General features: G+C 47.3%; 2 protein-coding genes across 2 annotated transcripts; one reads left to right on the top strand and one right to left on the bottom strand.

Moving 5' to 3' along the window:
• Positions 1–1455: 1455 nt before the first annotated feature.
• Positions 1456–7752, top strand: PTS (6-pyruvoyltetrahydropterin synthase). The gene is given in 7 exon segments (XM_066639339.1): positions 1456–1600; positions 2956–2990; positions 2993–3031; positions 4149–4171; positions 5762–5818; positions 6601–6671; positions 6813–7752. Coding segments are annotated over 7 exon segments (456 nt in total). The 5' UTR covers positions 1456–1511; the 3' UTR covers positions 6955–7752.
• A 6921-nt stretch (positions 7753–14673) lies between these two features.
• Positions 14674–20560, bottom strand: LOC136662217 (6-pyruvoyl tetrahydrobiopterin synthase-like). The gene is made up of 6 exons (XM_066639338.1): positions 20463–20560; positions 19591–19664; positions 17391–17413; positions 16896–16952; positions 15962–16032; positions 14674–14797 (listed from the first exon to the last, which is right to left on the bottom strand). Exons 1-6 carry the CDS (start codon positions 20558–20560, stop codon positions 14674–14676), a joined length of 447 nt encoding a protein of 148 aa, XP_066495435.1.
• Between the last annotated feature and the right edge of the window lie 3407 nt (positions 20561–23967).

Consider the following 23967-nt stretch of genomic DNA (forward strand, 5'->3'; position numbering starts at 1 on the left):
GAGAGGTGTCTGGCCTTGGTGCTGGAGCCGGAGTCTCCATCGCTGGAGCCAAGTGTAGGAGAAAAGCCACTGTTAAGGACAAGTGCTATGCCAGATATAAATAAAGCTGCTTGTCATGTGATGCAAATTTACAATGAGGGGAAAACATTCATGTCCTGGTGCTTGGAAGAGTACAAGATGGAGAGAGGAACCAATTGATTGGCTCAATGGGAGCATATCTGCGTCACAGAGCACATGCTTTGCATACCAGGCCCCAGGCAGAACTAAGATTGCCAGGATGTGCCCACCTTTGTCTGCTGCTCCTCCCACTCCTTGGACTGGATGAGGAAGAGGGGGATGGAGTGGAAGAGGAAGTGTGGAGGAGAGGAGCGTGGGAGGATACAGCAGTGGCTCTCAACGTCTGTCCCCTGCCATATCTCTTCGAGTTGTCCACCTATTGGAAGGACCACTGGAAATAACTGTTGATGATGTCATCACCAGTCACTTCCAGACTGGGAGTCCAGATGCAACATGACCAACACTGGGGGATGGGAAGGCTTTTTCAAGCATGTGAAAATGGAGCTTGGAGCTGGAGCTTGGCCTGCTGAGCCTCCTACAGCTGCTTGTTGCATTGTGTTGCTGGTCTTGCTGCCTGTGCATACCACCGGACACCACCTCAAGTACCACCAGTGATACAAGCACCACTGGTTGAGAACCACTGGGCTGCAACGCACTAACCCACCACTTTGCTGTTCTCCGCATTTCCTCTTCTCCTCTGTCCCCTTCTTTACTTTCCCAGTCCAGGCAGTGGAGGAGCGGAGACTGCCACATCACCACGTACAAGGAGCCACCACTGCCTCGGGTGTCAGGAGCTCCCCAGCCAGCCAGCCCTGCTGCACCCCGGGGCTGTTCTGCCTGCAAGTGGCTCTGGGGGACGAGGCGGAGAAACCCCCTTTCCTGAGGAGCGCTTGCAGCATGAGTGACAGGGATGGCAGCATGGGGGCAAGCCAGTGGCATCGCTAGAGGTGGTGCAAAGTACTTACAGCACAATTCAAACTGTGTCTTGACCCTGCACAAGTCCCTTGGTTGGTTGGATGGTCAATCAATCAATCAAATAATTGATTAATAAATAAATAAATCAATTGATTAATTGATTTGTTCTATCCAGCTGTGCAAGGAACTCTGCACACGCTCAGAGGCACTCTCAACACTGTGCATTCCCAGAACGCAGCACCTTATATATAGCTGTGCAAGGGACAGGTTGATTAATTAATTGTCCCTCCTTGCCTGAGGCATGCAGGGGAGCTCCTCCTGCAGGTGGGAGTGCCTGCCGGAGGCTGCCAAGGGGAGGCTCTGCACCCCCCCCCTCCCGCATTATCCACCTCCACCCTGGACCACAGCATCCTCCCTTCCCGACGGAGGGCGGAGCCAGGGCTTCACCGCTCGCTACTGCGCATGCGTCGACAGCCCGCCACGCGCATGCTCAATCCTTCCGGACGGGGCGCCGCTAGCTTAGCCCACTGAGCGTTGCCATGGTGCCGCCCGAGCGCCCCTCCGGGCCTCGCCGCCTGGCCCGCATCTCCCGCCTGCTCTGCTTCAGCGCGTCGCACCGGCTGCACAGGTGCCTCAAGGCGGCCAGGAGGACCGGGAGAGTCCCGGCCATGCTGCTTTTTGTCCCCCGCCAGACTGGGCGAGGGGCGCTCGTGCGCATGCGCGGCTGGGAGAAGGCGCTGAGTTCTAGGAGTACGCGGGGAGGGGGGACGAGAGTGCCTGTGAACATGTGCAGAGTGCCCACCCCTTGCGCATCTGCATAGAAAGCGCTGAGTTCTGGGAATACAGAGGGACGACAATGCCTCTGAGCGTGTGCAGAGGGCCTGTCCCTTGCACAGCTGGATAGAAGGTGCTGAGTTGTGGGAATACGCAGGATTGAAATGGGTTGAGGTTGAGAGTGCCTCTGAGCGTGTGCAGAGGGCCTGTCCCTTGCGCATCTGCATAGAAAGCACTGAGTTCTGGGAATACACGGGGACGAGAATGCCTCTGAGCGTGTGCAGAGTTCCTCCCCTTGTGCTACATGACTCAGCATGCTTTCCACCAAGTGGAAGGCTATTTATAGCCTCCCCACCTGTTAGTTCAGGTGACTGTCATTTATGTGGTGTGTAGGACATAAAATGGGGGGGGCAGCAGGTTAAGGGAGTCATTGGTTGGAAGACTTTGGGAATGCCTGGGTTAGCCTAGCGATCTTCATGGCTGAGGTGGGATTTGAACTCGGCTCTCCCCAGACTGCAGCTGCCTCACATGCTTAACGTTGACACCGTCCTTGACATGATGAGCCTTTGCTGCTCTGTGCTGAAAGCGCAACCAAACAATTTGTCTCTGCAGATGCAAAAGGGATGACGTCTGTTTGTGGCTCTCTGTCATGCGGCTTCCTGTAAATTTGGCGCATGAGGACTCCACACAGAACCTCTGCCCTTGTTCCTGAACCAAAGGGAAAAGGGGGGGGGGTTGGAGATTCTGAACCTGTAACTTATTCAGTTCTTGGGTACTGAACCGTTGAACTTGGTGGGGGCTTCATTCTGAGTAAATGTGACTGGACTTATACGTATATGAAAAGGTGCTTGGTTGAATTGTGGGTGTTGTCTTTGGATCAAGGCAAGCTCATCATGTTCTGTGTGACTGAATACTATACCAGTTGTTTGGGAGAGCAACTGCAAAAGGTTATGCTGCTTTTGGACTCCCCACTGGGCATTTGGGTGGCTGCAGTGAGAAATGGGGTATTGGATTTGGTCTGAGACAGCAGACCCCTTTTGATGTCTTTATGTCCTAACTCTTTGCCGCCACCCCCCCCCCCCCAATAATTGCTGTTTGGGTGAAAATGTAAGAACACAATTCTCTTGTAAGGCCCCTGATTTTAGCTTTGAGCAACACCTGATTTGGGGCACTTTACAAATGAATTTTTTTCTCCTGCTGTGCAGTAAGTTCACTGAGTGATGAAGAAAACCGGAAACTCTTTGGAAGTGCAATAACCCCAATGGACATGGGCACAACTACAAAGGTGAGGAGGAAGAGCAGCTGAGACTTGCCATAACGTCTGGTAGCTAGACCTTTATAATCATCATCAACTTCTTGCTTTGCCTGTGGAGGCACCTGGTTAGCCACCTTTTAGTCCTATTCACAGGGCTCCGATATTATATTCATGGCAGCTACACAGAGCCTCCATGTGCAGAGGCAATCTGTCTTTGAGTATCAGGTGTCGGAGAACAATGGCAGGGAAGATTATTGCCCCAATGCCCTGCTTATAGGTTTCCTGGAGGTATTTTTGGGAAACAGGATGCTTTGCTAGATGGACTTACCAAAATTTGGGTGCAACAGGTGGATTAAAAAGAATCCACTCACACCCTGCTTTTTAAGTAACAAAAAATAATTACTCTCTGCTTATGTTTGCCCTGCATCCTATTAACTTTTGGCTGCATTGATAGGAGTCTTGGGATCCTAACAGATAAAACTGAATAACATTTGGATGTGTTCTACCTTTTCTCATATTAGTCAACAACCTGTGAATAGTGCGTGGAAGAAGATAGAAATATGGGTTCTAAAAGGGTTTTCTCTTCCCACTAATGAGAGACAAAGATAATTTGTTGCTAATTGGTGTGACCAAACCCTCTCAATTGACTCTGAACTCATTAAATGCAACAGAGGGGAAATGTTATCTGAAAAGGACCCTCCTGTCAATAGTGGTGCTCCTTTTGTTTCATCAGCTTGGTAGCAAATCTTAGGAGTTGTTTTTCTCTTGATGGGTAAGTCCTTCCTCTTTTATAGGGTATGGTTTTATTAAGGCAGGTAAAGGAAACTGAAATGCAAGGGCTTTGCTTAAAAACAAACTCCCTAAATAAATGTCTGTCTCTGTCCTCCACTGGATTGTCTTAACTGATTTCTGTGAACTGATTTTATAGGGACTGTAGCTCTGTGGCACAGCCCCTGTGTTGCATGCAGGAAGGTCCCAGTTCACAGAAATTTCTGGCAGCATTCCTGCCTGGAATGCTGGAGAGATACTTCCAACCTGTGTTGGCAGTGGTAGGCTAGAGAGGCAGGAGTCTTGATTCTGCTTAAGGCAGCTGCTTATGTTCAAGTGAGTTTTTTCCAACTCTAACACAGTATTTTCTTTTTCCTAGTGGAAGTAACTGTGTGCGGAGAGGTAAGTGTCTCCTTTATTGGGTTTGAAAAATATTCCAAGTCCTTAGGCACTAGTACCCCACTTCTAGGCTCCACTTGGGCTTTCTTCAGCCTCTACCCAGAAGGAGGAGGCTCTTCTTAGTTGGTGTCAGGGTTGGGTTTGGAAAATGGAATTTCTGTCTTGACTGTTGGGGTTGTCAACAGTGGTGTTGAAGACCAGGTGTGAGCATTTTGGTCTGGGCCCACACATTGGCCCATGGGGATGAGGAGGGTCGGGGCAGGACAGAGTGAATCCTTATGTTCTGACAGAGTTGCAAGGGACTAGGTGGAAATGAAGACTGGGCCCTGTTACTTTCTTCCCCCCCTTTTTGAGCACAGAACACCCCACTCCGTAGCCAAGCATCTCGCGGAATTCTGTTTTTGTCTAATTAGATCTCAAATCTGGTCATTATTGCTCGTGTTCTTAGTCCCACCTGCTCTGAGTGTTATACTGTCACTTTTTACCTGGGAAGCACCCAGTTTCAAATTCTGTCACTTTTTACCTGGGAAGCACCCAGTTTGAAATTCTGTCACCCAGCCATGAAATTCTGTCACTGCTCTCTGGAACGGATTCAGTCTGTTTTAATTTATAAGGAAGGGTAACTTGTGAAAAGTAAATACCTGAAAAAAAACACCCCCTCTGGAACAGAAAAGGGTAGTTTAGCGGAAAATGCTTCCTATCCCTTTTCGTGCCACTCCCTTCATTTAGAGTTCAACATCAGGCTTTTGCATTAGAAGTGTGAACAGCTCAAGCCTCTGGCTTGCACTGGAAGCACCATACAGAGTCCCTGCTTTTTTTGTAAATATTGAGGGTGTGATGTAGCCTTATGTGCCTTTTAAAAATAAAACCTCAATAAAACCCCAATAAAACCTCAAAAATAAAACACGAGGGCTGCAACGTCTTATTTTCAAAGTTTTCAACTACCTTCTTTTCTCCTTGTGGAAGTCCTTGTTGTCTTGCCTGTTGTAAGAGGCCAAAATCCTTTCAGATGACCTGCCAGCTGACATACTTGGCAGTGTTCTGTTTTGGCTCTCCAAGAAGTGGGGAGGCATTCTGCTAGGCTGGCTTCTGAAGAAGGGCTCCAGTGCTTGGTTCAGCAGCGCTCGGTTTCCATTCCCGGAGTGTGTTTCTTGCCTGAGCTGAGGACAGTCGGTGATCTGGAATAGACACATCTCCTGTTCTGATTCCATGTTTAACAGTGCAGCACAGACATTTCTTTCATGACTGGGGACCAGATACATCAGTGCTCTCTTGTGGGACTCCCTTCTCTGCCTTCTGCCTCTGATGGTGATGGTGGTGCCCTTCATTCTGTGAATGTGACTCATTGGCTGTGGTCAGAACCTTTCTAGGGTTGAGGTGGGATCCTGACCGCAGCCATTACCTACCCTTCAGAGGAACCCTCCAGTGCAACTAGCTGCTGTTACCCACCCCACAGCTCAGTCTCCACCAGATCTTCTTAAAAGTAAGTCCTGTTGAAGTCAGCAGGACTCCTTTCAAGTCAGCGTACCTTGTGCTTCAACCTGGGCATTTGAGATCAGAGTAATGGATCTGTTGTTTATGTTTGACCTGCAGATCGACCCTGCTACAGGAATGGTAATCAACCTTACAGACCTGAAAGATTACATGCAGGTAATAACCCTGCCTCTTCCTAGTGACTGCTAGAGTTTATCCCTGGAGACTGGGGTGTTGTGTGAGCAGACAGTGACATGAGAGATGAATCAAATGTTGGGTCAGGCTGCAGTAAAATCAACCGTATTTGCCTTCTTGCTTGTGGGGTTCAGCCAACATAAGAAGAGCCTTGATGGGTCAGGCCAGTGGACAATGAAGTCCAGAATTCTGTTTTCCTTGGTAGTCAGCCGGACTTGTGTTGCCCTCCCCTGCTGCTGCCCCTCCCAGCAACTGATGTTCAGAGGTAGACTGTCTCAGAACATGGAGGTTCTATATAGCTATCATAACTAAAAGTCAGTGACAGAGCTCTCCTCCTAGAAGCAAACGATTGGGAGAAAAGAGGCAGTGGACACTGCAAGTTTTGAAACTGAGATGAGGGGCAAGATTGAGGGGCAGACCAGTACTTTGCCTCTAAAAACTTCAGGGAGGGGTTACTCTCAGTGGGAGACTGTAGCAGAAGAGAGTCCTGAAACCTTTGTAGGACTAGTTAAGGCCCCAAAGCAACAAGATTTATTGATTTCATTAGAATATATGTGTCCTGCCCTGCCACCTGAGACACTGTTCAAGGTAGCTAGCAGCATGTTTGAAAATCCATTGAAACAATTACAAACGTTTGCACAAGTAAAAGAAGAACCAAAAGCCAATGTGAGAGAAGGGGAAACAGTGGAGAATAGATAGACTTTCCATCCTGGGAGGCCATTTATAGCTGCTACTGCTCAATGTCCTCCTCCTCTGCCCTGCAGGAGGCCATCATGGAACCCCTTGACCATAAGAACCTGGACAAAGATGTCCCCTACTTTGCTGATGTGGTCAGGTAAGTGAATTGGAGTGACCTGCCACAACAGCAGGATCTGCCTTTCCCTCCATGGTGGGTCTGTTCTGTGTCTCAGTGTAGATGTCAGAACTGTAACTTTGAGGGCAGACAAACTCTTGACATTCAGGGTTTTTCTTGCAGTACAACTGAGAATGTTGCTGTGTTCATCTGGGAAAACCTCCAGAAGTTCGTTCCTAAGGGGATGCTTTATAAAGTCAAGGTATATGAAACAGACAAGAACATCGTGGTCTACAAAGGAGAGGAGAGCCTCCCTGGGAAATGAAGCCATGCACATTTGGAGGCCTTTGATTAAGTTCTTTCTCCCAATGTCAGATCAATTAGTTGGTGGATCAATGAACTCTATCCAATAAGTGTGGCCATTGAGTATAAAGATGTCTCTACTTTCTGGAGATAAAACTCAAGGGACTGATAGCCAGGCATTCCACCTTGCAGGGGTGATTTTCTGCAGTTCCGTGCTTTCAGAATTCTCTGCCATGAAGATATTGAGCCAAAGCATTCTATGTTGTCAAGCACTGAGGAGGTGGCAAACTCTTTGCCCTTTTGTGCCTTTATTCGGAGAACAGAGAAGAGCCATCCTTCTCCAAGATGCATAGCTAGTGTAGAGAAGAGCATGAGCTGTGTAGGTGATCTCATGCACCTTGGCCATGAACTTGCTAACTGGCCCTAGGCAAGTGAATCTGCCTCTTTCAGCCACAACTCCCAAACCTGCAGTATTAAAATAGAAGTATGGATCTATTTTCTAGGGCTGTTGTAGAGATTGCAAAATATTACATGTAATGTGGACACTTTGAAATGTGATATATTCCTTCTTTTTGTAACCCAGTGGGCTGAAGCTGCTTCCCTAAAGCAGTAGAAAAGACAGCAGACCACAGTTTTAACTGGAATGCATCAAATGGTTTATTGATTTGTGAACAGATAGCAAGATATATGTAATTATGAAGCAAAACAAAGACACTAAATAGAGGTGAATTTGACAAAGGAATCTATACAGAATAATAAAAGACAGTAAATGTGTGTAAGAACTGAGTGTTGAATAATTATCAAAACAATAAATGTAAATCAAGCTACACAAAACAGCCTGATGTGTAAATATGCATGCAAAACCTCTCCTAGTCTAATCCTGCCCTGTGTTCAAAACCAAATGCCTGCTGGCTTAGTTTCAGGTTGTCACCCCAAATATGTTTCCTAGGAAACAAATCCTGTTTAGGGCATGTGCTGAAAGTCCCTTGATATAATCCAGTAGGCCAATTTCCCCCTCCTCTTCCATCGCCCCCTGCTCCCCCTGTGAAATGAGTTCACAACTACCAGACTTGCTTGTGTATCTTGGGGCTGATTGGTGGAGAAAGATTCTCCAGGAAATTATTAACCCACAAAAATAACCCCCAAATGAAACATGTTTATAAACATGTTTAACCCCAACAACGTGATGAGAAAACTGGTTCTTTTAAAGAAAACCAGTTACAACAAAAATGGGAAAAGAAAAAATAAATAAAAATAATCCAACAATGTTTTATAAAAAAGTAAAATAAAAGTGTGTTGGTGGTCTCAGGTCAGGGAAGTGACACACTTAAAAATTAACCAAAGAATGAGAGAAAAAGACAAAAGAAAAACACCTCCTTTTTCTCTCCTTAATATGCTGTTCTTGAACTCTTCCCCCCCCCTAAATGTCACACCCCATTACAGTTTATGTGTGTCATTTCCCCATACTTCATACTTTTCATGGTGTGTGTTTGTATTGACCAATGGACCAGCACGTTTGGACCAGCCTGTTTTGAACACAACTTACCCTTTGTTTTAGGTCTCATTTTTAAAAATATTGACCGTGTCCTTTTCCCTCTCTGTGCCTGGGAAGCTGAGCTGATGCCTGCTCCTATCTGGTCTCATGATACCAGAAGGCCATCTCATAGTGGTCCTGTGATTCAAGAAGAAAGCATTATCTGTAGTTCTGTCACACATGACTTAGCTTTCCTTAGCGGAGGAGATTAAGGGTGCAATCCTAAATGCACCCTGGGCTGGTGCACTGGCCCGGGGGGCGGTAACAAATGTGCCATAAAGCATGTTTGCGCCTCCTCGTGTGTCAGCAGGGGTCTGGAGAGGGCAGGGAGGAGGCGGGAGGGAAGTGTTCCAGGGGGTGGGCGGGTGGGCGGGTGGGGAGCAGGAGGTGGGGCTGAGAGCTGGTAGTTAACGCTGGATCCCAACCCCATTTCCTGAGCAGCACATAGGGGCTCCAAGCGCTCCGTTCTCCTTGAACTTGCATCACCTTGTGAGGTTGTTTCTTTTTCATAGCCTGAAGAGAAAATAAGAGTGAGAATTATTATTATTTATATGCCACTTTTCAACAAGAGGCAGTTCACAAGGCGGTTTACATAGCAAAATAAATCAGTAAAGAACTCACAATACTAATAAAAGGTTTAAAAGAGATACCAGTAACAGCCACTGGAAAAGTTGCCATGCATGTCTTAGGTCAGGGGTGCTCACACTTTTTTGGCTCGAGAGCTACTTTGAAACCCAGCAAGGCCCGGAGATCTACCAGAGTTTTTTTTACAATGTTTGCGCCATCATAACATATAACATTTATGTGTACAATGTATGTTGGTGTACCTTGAGCCCCTACTTCTGTTGTGGCCCTGATCCCACTCTATCTGACTTTTATGAGGAGAAAACTGAATTGGGAGTAACATGTGGTTTGGCCCAGCCTTGTGTTGGATGTTGGTATCTCTGATGTTGGCTCGCTGCTTGAACGAGTGCTGGCAGCTAGATGTGTCAACTACCTTTGCGAGGTATGATGTTCGAGGCAGTGAGACCATTTGATCTAGGACTGCCCCTCTCATACATGCAAGTCACTGCTTGTTTTTATAGCCAATATAGAATATGAGTGCAGGAACTGGCACCACAGCCAATGCCATCTGCTGGAGGAGGACTCTGAAGCGGGCAAGAATGCCAGGTTTTTTACAGGGAGACTATAATGCCTCAAGAAAAGCAAACAGAGCAAGCTCATCACACTCAATATCTTAGGAATATTGCAAGGACTGCAGAATGCACTGTGGAAATTGGTTTGACGTCTTGGTTTGACCCCATAAGTCCTGCTGTGATTTATGCACTCAGCGGAAATATCTGTAGCATTGTACTGTATGAATGCTTTTTGTCTCATTTTACTAGAGTAGATGAAGGGCAGATAACAGTGCCTGAAGTGACCTTTGGAGTTGTACTTGGAAGAAGTGAGTCAAATCGAAGTGGCTGTATTGGAATCACGATCTGGCAAGGAGGTAGGGTGTGGAGTCAGCAGTGGCCCCTTTAAGGGTAAGGCCTGGGCTTTCAGCAAAGGGTGTGCTGCACAGCTGCAGCCACTTGAAAGCAATAGGGCCCTCAGGCATAAAAGCACCCGATGAAGGGAGAGTTTGGTGTGGGCAGCAGAAGGAGGAAAGCTTGAGGAAGGACAGACTGGATTAATGGACTGAGGAATTGATGGCTAATGGACTGCTGGAACTGCTGATGGACTGATGTGTGAATGGACTTTGGAAGCTGCTGGAGCAGAAACTACTGGTGACACTAAGACTGGTGTTTGGCTGCTGTGCCCAAGACCTACTGAGGACCAAGGGGCTGTGTAGTGGCCAGAGGCTGCTGGCAGGAAGGAGGACCTCTGTGGGTTAAACAGGCGAGCTACCCTGGTGGTGGGGTCCAGCAGTACTGCAGGGCAGAACCAGGGTCATTCTTGGGTAAAAAAAGGGTGCTAATTAGCTAAATGTGGGCATAATTCTCCAGGCAGAGCTTGGATTGGGAATTTGGCAGAACAGTGGCAAGGGGTGAGCAAAATCATCAGGGCCAGATGGCATCTACCCAAGAGTTCTTGTGGAAATTAAGTATGAAATGGCTGGTGTCCTTACAATGCACGCAACATGTGTCATCACCCTGTCAGATGACTGGAAGTCAGTCCAATGCTGGTGTTTGAAAATGGATCTGGGAGTGGCGGGGGGGGGGGGGGCAGATCTGGGAACTTACAGTCCAAGCAGCTTGATGTGGATAAACTGGTGGAAAGTATAATTAAAGATAACATTATTCATCATATTGAAGAACAAAGTACTGGAAGGGAATCACATGTACAGAGACAGCACTATGTCCCTCTTTGAGAGAGTCAATAGCACAAAGATTTTGGTGATCCAGTTGACATTATGTGCTTTCAATGACACTTTCAATAAGTGTCTTGCAAAGCTCTTCACCAAAGGTTCATTAAACTTAGCAGTCATGGAGGAAGAGGACAGGTTCTTTTATGGGTTGGTAACTGGTTAAAGAACAGGAAGCAGAGAAGGGAAAATTTCACAGTGGAAGAAGTGAGGAGTGGGATCCCCAAGCAGCCATCTTGGAATTGGTGCTTTTTACCGTGTTTGAAAATTACCTGGAGTAAACAGCAAAGTGACCAAGTTTGCAGATGACACATAACTATTTGGGTTGCTGCAAACCAAAGCAGATTTGGGGAGAGCTCCAAAAGGCTCACTCCAGACTGGGTGAACTGGAAACCACATAGCAAATGCAGTTCAGTGTCAATAAGTGTAAAGTGCTGTCTGTGCTTTGGGGCAAAAAATATCCCAGATTCACACAGGCACTGATGAGATTTGAGCTGCCTGTGCCAAACCAGGAAAGAAATCTCAAGGTCATGGTGGGCAGCTTGATGGAGACCCCAACGCTGTACAGCAGTGTTGGGGATGCATTGGGGGGAGTTGGACACATTCATGGAGGACAAGTCTAACAATGGCTACTGTCATAATAGCTGTGCAGCAGCTCCAGATTCCCTAGTCACCTGCCTCTGAGTTCCGGTTGCAGGGGCGAAACAGTGGGAGGAGGTCCTGCCTTTATCTCCTGCTGGTGGGTAACCCAGTGGCAGCTGGTGGGCTTTTGTAAGACAGAAGAGGCTGCATCAGCCCTTTTATCATGTTCTTATTGTCTGCCAAGCTACAAATGCTTCTTGGAATGCGGCACTTCTTCGAAGTCCGCCTATGAGAAGAAGGAGATGTCTGCAAGCCTTTCAGCAAAGCCTTGCCCCCTGCTATAGCAAAAACTCAGTATGTGTAACGGAAATGAATTCATGCCCTTCTCTGGTTCACACCCCCTCTATTCCCTTCCCTTCCCCTGTGGTCTCCCCTATGCTGAATGGTGCGTTGCATTTGTGCAGCGATCTGCCATTTTGTACTTTTATGAAATGGCACATGGATTGATCATGTTGTGTGAATTGCTGTCTCTCTCATTGGCTAGACCAGTGTTGGTTCCCAAATTTTTTAGCACCAGGACCCACTTTCAAAAAGAACACTCTGTTGGGAGCCACCTAGATTTTCCAGACTTTTATAAAAGGAGACCTAGGGAGAAATAAAATTTAATTTATTTATAATAATCAGAAAAAGACCCTCACACATTTATCTCCTTACATTTATATATACTTGCAAACTGCAAGTGCTCAGCTCCTTACAAGGCAGCTAGTAGCTATCCTGCAAACTGCAGGAGCTAAGCTCTTTGCAGGATGACTGGCAGCAACAATATCTGATTTTTCAGTAGCCTCAGGGTTTGAGGCAATTAGTTTATTTTGTCTTTCCATTACCCTCTGGTGACCCACCAACAATCAGGTCGTGACCCATCAGTGGATCCTGACCCCCATTTTGAGAACCACAGGTAGACTAATACTAGAAATTGTATTTCCCCTTTTGGCTCTTTCGTGTCAAAAGGAGCTCAGAACAGCAGTTGAGCCTCACAACGCCCTTGTAAGGTATGCTCGGCGGAGCGATAGCAACAAAGCCAGCCTGTGTATTTTGTAGCTGAGTGGTACTTTTGGAGAGGCAGAAGTTCCTCAGATACAGCTCCACCACATGCAAGGGTGGAACGGGTTCAAATCCTTGCTCTGCCATGGACTTACTGTGCTACTGGGGGGACAGTTCTTGCTGAGCCTCAGTCTCCCACCTGTAAAATGGGGAGGGGAGAAAGTGATCCTTACAGGCTTGTTGTGACACAGTAGTAGTTGGGTTTAGGTGTAATAGTATAGTCTGTTTTATTGATCAATAATTAGCATTTGTGCTAAATGTTCTCCAGTGTCAGATGCATCCCTTCCAGGATGGGAAGCACTTACAATAGTGCACTGAACTGGTATTTGAAGATATGGAACTGCTTTCTGCCAAGTTGAACTATTAGGCTGGCTAACTGCATGCTGTCTGCGCTGATGGACAGCAACTCTCCTGGCCTTCAGGTGGGCCTTCCCCAAGCAGGGACCCTCTACATTCAGGGCTTGTATGGCACTGTGGCCTCTTTTTTTTCTTATATGAAACAAGCAGTGAAAATTGGCTTCTGTCATGTCTTAAAAACCAATGGATGGTCAGTTACCCATGTAAGGATTGTGTCTGTTATGTAAAGTGCTCAGCACATGAGATACATGGATGTCAAATAGTGATCATTCTGGCCTTGTGGTTCATGGCTACTAACCTCCTTTCTGAGGCTTCAGAAATATGTTAGTGTCACAGTAGATACCCAGAAGGGGGAAAGACCAAGTACCCTTTACACACTATGCATGTTCCCCTTGCAGAGCACATGGCCAGTGTCAAGCCCACCATCACTCCAGAAAATTTCTTTACCCAGCATGTTATTAGTCTGTGGAACTCCTTGCCATATGATGTGGTGGTGGAGACTTGCTTTGATACCTTTAAGAGGGGATTGAACAGGTTTCTGGAAGAAAAGTCCATCACAGGTTACCAGCAGTGATGGGTATACGCAACCTCCTAGTTTTAGAAGTTGACTACCTTGGAGTGCCAGGCGCAAGATAGCAGTACCAGGCTATAGGTATATTATTGTCTTGTGTGCTCCTGGAGGCATCTGGTAGGCCATTGTGAGATACAGGAAGCTGGGCTAGTTGGGCCTCTGGCCTGAAACAGTGGGGCTCTTATGTCCTGTTTATAGTATGGAGGGCCTGATTCTGCAAAACCAAGCATCTGCAATGTGTGACTGGAGGACTGCATTAGCCAGCTTGCAGCTCCCAGCACGACTGCTGCTCAAGCACACCCAGTGAAGCAGCATGTTTTACGCCTCTGTTTCATAGCCAGGATGTTAACTGCACTGCATGTGGTGAAACAATGCATTTCATTAATTAATGTGTAGGCGTGACAGTAGGAAAAGCTTGCTTGGCGTGAGCATGGATAATGCTTCCCCTTCAGAGCAGGGTCTTTGCAATTTTAGCGCTTAATAGCCTTTAAAACAGACTGTGTTAATTTTTTGTTTATTCAATAAAACCTGAACAAAACACCTTGCGTTGTACATGACAGGCTAACCACCTTGGCATCGAGGGCTGCCCAATTATCTGCCCAGGCGATGGATCTTAATCAAGGCACTGTGGCTGTCAAATTACGACCCATTCTTGCAAGGACAAGGCAGTCTGCTGACACTGCTGGGCAAAGGGGCAGGTGGTTGGCTGGTGAAATCAGCTTTGCCAACTGTCGCTGGCTGCAGAACAGTCACTCTGGAGATGGGGCCAGACACAAAGCGATGTCCCGGAGGTGGGGCCAATTCTCCACCCCACAAGCCAGAGACTGGGATAATCTGGATCTCTGAGTACAAATCTACATCTACATCAGAGTTGCAATGGATCAGGGAACACAAAACTACAACTATCCTCCACTATTACCCAAAGACATAGTTGAAGGCTACCAATTCATACCCCTGTTTTATGGGTGAAGAATTCTGAAGGCAGAAGAGAACTGAGTAGCCATCGCAAGAACGTTTCTTGCTACAGAAAGTTGTAGCGAAGGGTGACTCTAGACACTCTAGAAGGGTGACTAAAATCTGCAAAGGTTTTGCAGATCTTTCCAACCTACCTGGTTAGAAAAATCTGTAATACTTTTGCAGTTTAAAGACTATGAATGTAGCTGTGCTTACATGCTGAACCCACAATGAGTGTTAACATGACACGGGATATATTAACAGCTTGCCCAGCAAGGTTGCTCCTCAGATATTTTTATTCACCCTTGTATACAATAAAGTTTTTGTCGGATTCGTAGACCTTGACTTTGTAGAGGCACCCAGCTGGGAGGATCTTTTCAAGGTTGTTCCAGATGTACACAGCTAAATTCTCTGTTGTGCTGGAGAAAACACAGAGGTGGACAAAGGTTTTTTGGCTGTATACCAGAGTAGTAACACTTTGCAAATGCAACTCAGGTCAGTTTGCAGTGCGCCCAGTAAAACACAGGGTGTCCCCCAAAGCTGGGATTTTGATGGCACATAGCAAGCATCCTTCGTGTCACTGGAGTAGCTTGCCACAAGAGGGAGCTCCTAGCCTGGTTATTTGCTGTGTTTAGGGGCCACTACTGCAGTTGCCCAAGAGAGCCAGGGTGGGAAGCTTCCTGGGTGACCACTTTCTCTCAGCCTCACCTACCTCACAGAGTTGTTGTGAGAACAAAAGGAGGGGAGCAGCTGTGTACACCGCCCTGAGCTCTTTGGAGGGTGGTATAAAAATGTGAAAAATATATAAATAAAAGGGGGCACTGCAGCTTCTAGTTCAGCAACTGTCAGATGACATAAAAGGGTTACCAATAGGGTTTGACGGGACTCTAAACAGCAGTGCCTGTTCAGTGGTGTAGCTCGCAGGGGTGCAAAGCATTTTTTTCAGGGAGCCTCACCACAGTGTGCAAGGGACCCCTCCCCCTTCCAGAGCAATTCCGGGCAGTGGGAGCAAAACTGAGGCATACACCTGGCTCCGGAGGGGGAGGGACCCCTTGCACGCTGCAGTGAGGCTCCCTGCAAAACTTAGTGCTTTGCATCCCCTCTATCTGCACCACTGCACCTGATCTAATTCTGCAAATCTGCCTTGATGGTGCCAGTTTGTGGCTGTTCAGCAGCCATGTCCATCAGTACTACTGATGAATGTCTCACGAAGTCTGACTCACTGGAAAAGTAGAAAAGTGTTAGTTCTCCATAGAAAATGGGTGACATTCATTCAAAATCTCCAGTTTTTCTTTGGAGTGGATGGAATCTTCCGGACTTAGGAGCCCTGACTTCAAATCAAATGCAGCTCAGTTTGGATTTTGCCTGTTGATCTTAGGCAGATCAGTCTCTCTCTTTGCTCTGATCCCCCCCCCCCCCAGCATAAAGCAAATCTCCTCTACATCCTTACTGGTATTCTTGTAGAAAACATTGGTTGGTATCATTCCCTTTGACTCTCTCCTGTACACATTTTGAGGAGTCTAGAGTGTGTGAGTAGCCCTGATACTAGCTTACCTACAGCCAGGTCTTTTCCAGCTACCCACCTTATAACATCAGCAAAAAAGTCTACGTCTTGGTCTAGGTTCCGATGATCGAGGGGCTCCATGATGGCCTCCTGAAGACACAGAGCACAGAGGGGCTTAGCTTTCAGGTGGACACCTTGTTTCCAAAAGGAACCTAGAAGTGCTACTCAACTCTGCCTCTGAGGTACTGACAATGTACAAGAAATATCTTGTCAGAAGTTGGGGGCTAGATAATGGGGGCTAGTAATATGTTCTAGATCAGTGGTTCTCAAACGTTTTCGCATGAAGACTCACTTTTTAGAATGACAATCTGTCATGACCCTTCGGAAGTGATGTCATTCATTAACCTAGAAATGATGTCATAGCTGGAAGTGACATTATCCAGCAGGGAAATTTTTTACACCCCATACAACAAAATAAATCAGTTATGTATGTAAGTAAGTAAATTATGTTAGGTAAGTAAATTAAAAGTTTACAATAAGTATAAGTTGAAAAATTTATTTACTGTAAATTTGTCTTTATACAACTCCTTTATAACCTCCTTCTTTGTAACAATCCCAAGCAGTTGCTGATCTGTTATTTTAAAAAATATCCAAACATCCCAAAGGCTGCAATCCTATCCACACTTACCTGGGAATAAGCCCCATTGACTCTCATTCTTAAAAGCATATACATAGTAACCTGTTAAAAATACAGAACTGTAACAATTCCCCAAATGCAGTCACATACCATGGGAGCATCAAGTCTAATATATTAAAAATAAAATATACATTGAAATGAATGGGGACCCACCGGAAATTGGCTCATGACCCATCTAGTGAGTCCTGACCCACAGTTTGAGAAACACTGTTCTAGATAATACATTTAAAATATTCAGAAAGTGCTATATAAATTATTGTTATCATCGTCATCATCATCATCAACATCACTGGTTTACTCAGAACTCTAGAATTACCTGCATATATTCCTGAAGCTTGTAAATATTCATGAACATGCCACTGATGGGGTTGATCTATAAAATAAAAAGAGTAATTTTTTTAATAAATCTGTTCTTGCAAATACTAATAAATGGCTACTCACTTGGCTTATGAGAAAGATCGGACAAATGCACTGAAGAGAAGTTTATGAAACACTGTGAGCTACAATGAGAAGCCCCAAGAACAGGGAGAAAAACACCAGGTCCTGGGACAAACCAGAGGGGACAGCCATCATTGTCCTCCTGCCCTGCTTATGGCTGGCCAGGCCGTTGGAAGCAGAACAGTGAACTGCGTGGACCTGGAGTAGGCCTGATCCAGCAGGAATTTTCTCACGAAATAAAGGGACCCGATCGGGTGCTAAATGGAAGGTGGCAGCTGCTGGCACTAGTCTCAGGAATGCTGAGAATCTCAGACTTTGTACAAGTGCAAATCTAGTTTTTTTTAAAAAGCAGTAGATAATAGTGAAACCTTACCTCCCCACGTACAGTCACCATCACTGCAAAGCAAAGGAGAAAAAAAAACGAGAAAAACAAGAAAGTCACCATTAGTTGCAGTTCCATTTGAATGCCATGAAGGGGCAGCAAAGCATAGGGAAACTACATGGCCTGCAGTGGTTCCCAACCTTTAGGATCCCATGGACCATTGAGGCAAAAATTGGAATTGCAGTGGAAGCTGTGGGCAGTCTGTTCTCTACACTTGTTGGTGGTCCAGGTCCATGGGGAAGCATCTCTCAAGTGAGCACTCCCCCATGGACCACCAGAGAGGGCAGAGAATGAGCTACCTGCAGCTAGCATTTATTTTTTTCACATTTTTATACCGCCCTTCCTCTACATAGCTCAGGGTGGTGTACACAGCGCTCCCCTCCTTTTGTCCTCACAACAACTCTGTGAGGTAGGTGAGGCCGAGAGAAAGTGACTGGCCCAAGGTCATCCAGGAAGTTTCATGACTGAGGGGGGATTCGAACCTGGATCTTCCAGGTCTAAGTCCACCTCTCAAACCACTACACCACTCTGGCTCTCACTTTAGTACTTGGCAAGACACTGGAAGTGATCAACGGTGATTTTGTTCCTGAGACCTCGCGGACCACTTCTCAGAATCTTGCAGATCACCTTTGGTCCACGGACCACAGGTTGGGAAGCAGTGTATGAGAACCGGGCCAAACTGGCACTTTTCCTGGATTGGACCATGTATGTGTTTGAGTGCCACCCGGACTAAACCACTTCCTGCATGTAGAAGACCAACGCATCAGGGAGAGTGACCCCCTATTAATTAGTCTTTTGCATGCAGGGCTATTGTTTTTATTTCTATGGGGCTGGATTTCAGTGTACAAAACCCTGCAGCTGAAAATTGTGCGATCCAGAAAAAGCTGCTGCACCCCTTGATTTTGCCTACTGAGACTCCCCTCAGCTTCTGACCCCTGCAGGTGAAAATCTCCACTTGGATCTCGGTTCTGGAATCTTGGCGGGACACATGCAACAAATTCATGTCTATTCATTTAAAACAATAACTTCAGAGACAAAGGAGAGGAAACATAAGCAGCTGCGGAAATCATGAATGCCCTCAGAAGCGGTGGCCATTGTGCATCTGTCCATGATGCCATACTCTGCAATTTGGAGCCAGAGAGAAAAGCATTCAGAGAGGGGAACACACAGCCCAGGGCAGCCGTCCAAACTGTTCTGTGCGACGCAGGTGGCGGGGTGGTTTGGGGTGACATTTCCAAAAGGAAGAAAGGGAGCCAAGTTGGATGAAAAGGGTCTCTCGAATCAGCCTCTCGATCAACAGGCTTGCTGCACGAGCTCTGCTGGCTGTGCAGGGTGCCAAGTGCTTTTCTAGCACTGCTGAGCCTCCCTTGGGAGATTTCCCTTGCTCAGATCAGATGCTGATCTTAACAGAAGCCTTTCTAATCACCTACCCTTTCATCCTGTTGACCTGCAGTGTCCCTTCCCCCAGAGGACAGCTGGCCCAAGACCAGGGCTGGCCCATAGATGAAGCAACATGAAGTCCTCTATTCAAGTTGGGGGGAAGGGGCAGCGACAGGTGGCAAGAAAAGGGACTACACAAATCCCCATTTTCTCACTGCCCCCTCCATCTTGCCACTGATGGGCTGATCCACTCTGCACTCAGACCCCCTTTCCACGTGCTTAAAGCAAGCAGGAGGAGGATCTGAGCAGTGGCAGCCCCCTTCTTCCTCTAGGAACCAGGAAGCACCTGCTCTTCTAGGGCATTTTAAACAGAACTCGGGCAAAGCAAGGAGGCTGCATCCAGGGCAGCTAAAGCTGAAGGGGAGAGGCTCTGGGCTCAGCTCCAGTCACCAGGAAGGAGGGAGAAGGCACGCAAGAGTTTTCTATTTTGCAGGGGAGGCTGTGGTGGCATTTATGCTGCTGACGTGGGTGGGAGCAAGACCTTGTGGTGCCAGAGCCAGTCTGCCAAATGCTGCACTGCCCCACCTGGTGAGGTGTCTGTCTCTGCTCCTCCCACACCCTGGATTGGAAAAGGAAAGGGGGCAGGGTGAAAAAGTGCAGAGGACTATCACAGGTGGGCTATCACAGTGAGGAACACCAGTGGTGGATGTCCCCTGCCAATCTGCTGCCCGAGGCAGCTACCACAGTTGGCCTCATGTATGGGCCGCCCAGACTTAATCCACAAGTGGCAATCAGGAGGCCATCCCCTCACCTTTATAATTGTGTCCATGGGTCTGATTGCATTTTCCAAATAGCTTTCTGTTCTCAGCATCATTCAGGGATTTGCTGGGAGGAGAAGAAGCAAGCAACATGAGTGATCAAATACCAAGCAAAAGGACATGCTGGAAATAGAAATCTTCCCTCCTCTGCCCCACATATCAGCCTAACAGGTAACCCCACAGGAATTGTCTGCAGGTGGGTCTGTGTCCTGGATCTAACTGCATGTCAAAGAGTAGCAGGAAGTGTTTCCATGAGCACCAAGCTTTTATGGTTTCTCAGTTCTTCCCTCCCAGAACTAGGGTTGCCAACTTTCTCATGCCACTCCCAGCTTCTGTAGCTGTAAAGCAGGTACTAGCAGGTGATCCTGATTATTTCAATCCAGGGAAAAGCTTCAGGTGCTGATTTCTGCCACTCAAGCTGCTCTTAAAGGCCCAGCAGTAGACAGTGGTGCTTTTTCTGGCCAGATAACTACTTGATTGAGGCAGGAGCTTTTATTAGATGCATGATTCCCACTATGGGAATTAGTGGGGAAGCTTTTAGGGAAGGGAAGCTCCCTTGACTTTCAATCTCACTGCACAAGCGTCAGACGAATTACATTTTGTAGCCAACCAGGTTGGGATGTGCCTTTCATTTGGCTACAGACATTGGCCCTTGGACACTGCTTAGCAGAGGAATGTTTTGGGCCCACTGGCTCCAGAGCCCAAAGAATTGTGAGCAAAGTCTTGGGCATCAAGAATGACTTGCTGGTGTTTGTTGACACCTCCTAGAGATGAAAAAATCCTAGCTGCTTGGTCACCTACCTATGAATCAGCAATATTATTGCCCCCAACTCCCTGGCCTTCCATCCGGCCTTCCTGATGTTACCTGCTTAGTCTGTGGGCAGCTGCAAAGGTTTCTGTCCGGGAAAGAAAGGTCACCTTGCCCGCAGTCACTGGCTTGTCTGTTTTCAGCCCTGTCTGCATTGCTGGAAACTCTTGAGTTGTAGAACTGCTGCTGAAAATGGCAACTGTTCTGGGGGTCCCAAATAAATACAGGCATCAGCTGTCATATGATCAAGAACTGAATTGTCAAAAAGATACATAGGACAACTCAAATATCCTGTTTGTTGACTGGCCTTCCTTGAATCAGATAATGAGTTCTGTTTTGTTCCACTTAATTCAGCATGTTTCCCACTGGCTTGAGTCCGACACTGACAGGGGACATGGCTCGATGCGTGGAATTTGCTATGGCTTGCTTGCAGCTGGCCTCTTTCTAGTTTGGACTGGAGTTTCTGGAAAAGAAGAGAAGGATAACGGAAGTAGGGGAGGAACTAGGCTAGGAAAGCTGCCACTGACAATTGCTTAAGCCGTTTCTGCTCGATGTTGCATATATGCAACAGGGATCAAATGTGTGCACCTGTGGGCTGGTTAGAAATGGGTTAACTCAAGAGGACGCTTGTTGCACCAAGATGGTGCATCTCCCCAATACAGCGTACTCCACTGACCTAGGGGGTCTCAACTCGTAGTTCGAGAAACACTGCCCCTAAACATTGGCAGTTACCAGGCAGATCCAAAGACAGAAAGGAAATCCTTAAGGGAAGGGGATATATTATGGCACAGAATGGAGAGAAGAGAGGTGAGGGCACAAGAAGAGTTCTTCTGATTTCATGGTATTGAGATCCAGGCCGGATTTAAGCCAATTGGACCAATTGTCCTAATGGTACAAAGAACCACTGGTTTAGAGTATACTCTCTCTCTCTCTCTCTCTCTCTCTCTCTCTCTCTCTCTCTCTCTCTGTGTACTACATTTATTTAAATGTGCAATTTTTTTCTAGTTGCCCCGAAAACTCTGAATTTGCAGCTGCTGCGTCCTTCTCTGTGTGTCGATGGGATCCTGTTCATCCTTCCTCCTGCGCGTCTCTCTGCAGTCACACCGGTTTGGGTTGTGGAAGGCATGTTGCGGCAGGACTAGCAATATCGAGAGATCAGACAGCTGAGCTATGTGGGGCATGCAATAAACCCAGAGATGGGGAGGGAAGCTCCAGCTCCTACGGAGAGCAATAAAACAGTTGCGACAGCAGAAGAACTTCTTCTGCCAAGAGGAATGGAAACTTGTTCAGATCTCCTTGGATATTTCTGGCTTCCCCAGCCGTTGCACCACAGATTCAAGGGGGCTGTGGCACTGCTGGGGGTTGGTGCAGAGTGTGCAGGCTGCACTGGGTGACGTGCATGACGGGATGACACCACTACTAGCCAAAAAATTTTAAATCTTGGTATTTTTGAATAATATTATCATGTTATATATAAATCAATGTGTGATTTCATGAGGAAGGCAATGAAATAAACTGTTGAAATATCTCTGTTCTATCAAAAGCTATAGCCAAAAAACCAACAGGGTGGGGCAATGGTGCATCACCACGCCCACGGCCTGGGGCATTGCCCTGCCCAATGCATAGGAGAAGGTCCATCCTGGGGGTGACGTGCTGGCCTCCTGTACAAGGTGATGCCAACCGTTGTGACACCACTGTCAGTGAGACACTGTTTGGTGGCTATTGGAAATGTTTGAAACACTCTTGAAGAGGAAAACAATCTACAGAAATGACTCACACAGATGCAGTATGCAGGCCGTTCTTCTTGGTCTCTCCACTGAGAGATATTTGAATGTTTTGGCCTCATCTGATGCAGGGACATTGGGAAAACTAGCAGAAGCCTCCTCTGAGGATGGATAATTCTGTTGTGTCTGTGTGGGAGGGGGGACTGGATGGTCCAGTCATACTTGCTGCAGAGCTTGCTGCACACGCTCTTTACTCAGCATGTGGTTGGTCTGTGGAGCTCCTTGCCACAGGATGTGGTGATGGCGTCTGGCCTGGACGCCTTTAAAAGGGGATTGGACAAGTTTCTGGAGGAAAAATCCATTCCGGGTTACAAGCCATGATGTGTATGTGCAGCCTCCTGATTTTAGAAATAGGCTTTGTCAGATGCAAGGGAGGGCATCAGAATGCAGGTCTCTTGTTATCTGGTGTGCTCCCTGGGGCATTTGGTGGGCCGCTGTGAGATACAGGAAGCTGGACTAGATGGGCCTATGGCCTGACCCAGTGGGGATGTTCATATGTTCTTATGTTATGTTAGAGGCACCCCCCTGTCAAGGTTGATCAGAAGGAGGCATGACTTACACAGAGACACTCTGTAGTGAGGGGAAATTGTTAAACTACAGTACCTTTCATGTAGCTTAATAGTAGCCTCCACTAATTTATGGGAAGGAATTCAAACTAGAGAGCTAAGCCTTTTTTTCCCCTTGGTAAGAGTTACTATGAAACTGTTGACGGAATAATTCAAACATTCAAATATGATCATAGCAGATATAGATGCAAGTAGGAGAGCCAAACCAGTTGCTCCAATGCGCAGAAGTGCGTCTTGCTCCCAGAACGCTGTGTCCCAGGCTCCCTGTGGAGGTGTGGGCGTGGGCTGCCTCAATGAACCAGCGTCTTGGATGCTCCTTCCAGGTCCGGGGGTATTCTTCCTGCAGAGAGAGATGCTGGTCCCACAGGAGGAGGTGCAGAAAGGGAGCCTCCTGCATTTGGATTCAGGTTGATGGATGAAGCAAGGAGGGCGGGCGATGGAGCAAGCTCAGCAGCCCTGGGAGAAGCACCGTGGGTGGTGATCGGCAGCGCTCTAACTATGCGCATGGCCCCAGTGGCATAGTTAGAGGGGGTGCAAAGCACTAAGTTTTGCAGGGAGTCTCACCACAGTGTGCAAGCAGCCCCTCCCCTTTCCCTTTGGAGCCAGCCGGGTTGGGGGGGGGGAGCAAACCAAAGGGGAGGGGCCCCTTACACAGTGCAGTGAGGCTCATTGCAAAACTTAGTGCTTTAGCTATGCCACAGGGAGGGGCAGGCCTGGGTCCAAGAAATGCCTTCGCTGGCCTGGAATCAGAAGTTCCGGTGCTTCCAGTGGATTGGAAGACTGTGAACCTGGGAGATCCGGGTTCAAGTCCCAGCTCAGCCACAAAGCTTCCTGCTTTGGGCCAGTCACTCTCAGCCTCGCCTACCTCACAGGTTGTTGTGAGGCCAAAGTCATGTTTACTACCCTTAGCTCCTTGGACAAAGGGCAGTATAGAAATGCAAAAAATAAATAAATTGTTCTTGATGTAGACAGGTAAGGGAGGAGGTCGGTTTAGCAGCTCAGCTACAGGTTTGTCCACAGCAGCTGCCTGCCTCTGGAGCAACATGAAGAAACCTGATGGGAACATCAGATAAGGCAGCCTGCCCCATCCATCCGCCCATCCTTGCATCATCACCTGCCTCTTGTTTACTTGCCCAGCTGCATTGAGCACTGACTCCTCCTGGGACACTGGAGCACCAGGTGGCCCATTTATCCATTGATTCATGACTGAAT

This window comes from Tiliqua scincoides, chromosome 11 (genome assembly GCF_035046505.1).
Source record: "Tiliqua scincoides isolate rTilSci1 chromosome 11, rTilSci1.hap2, whole genome shotgun sequence".
Classification (NCBI taxonomy): Eukaryota; Metazoa; Chordata; class Lepidosauria; order Squamata; family Scincidae; genus Tiliqua; species Tiliqua scincoides.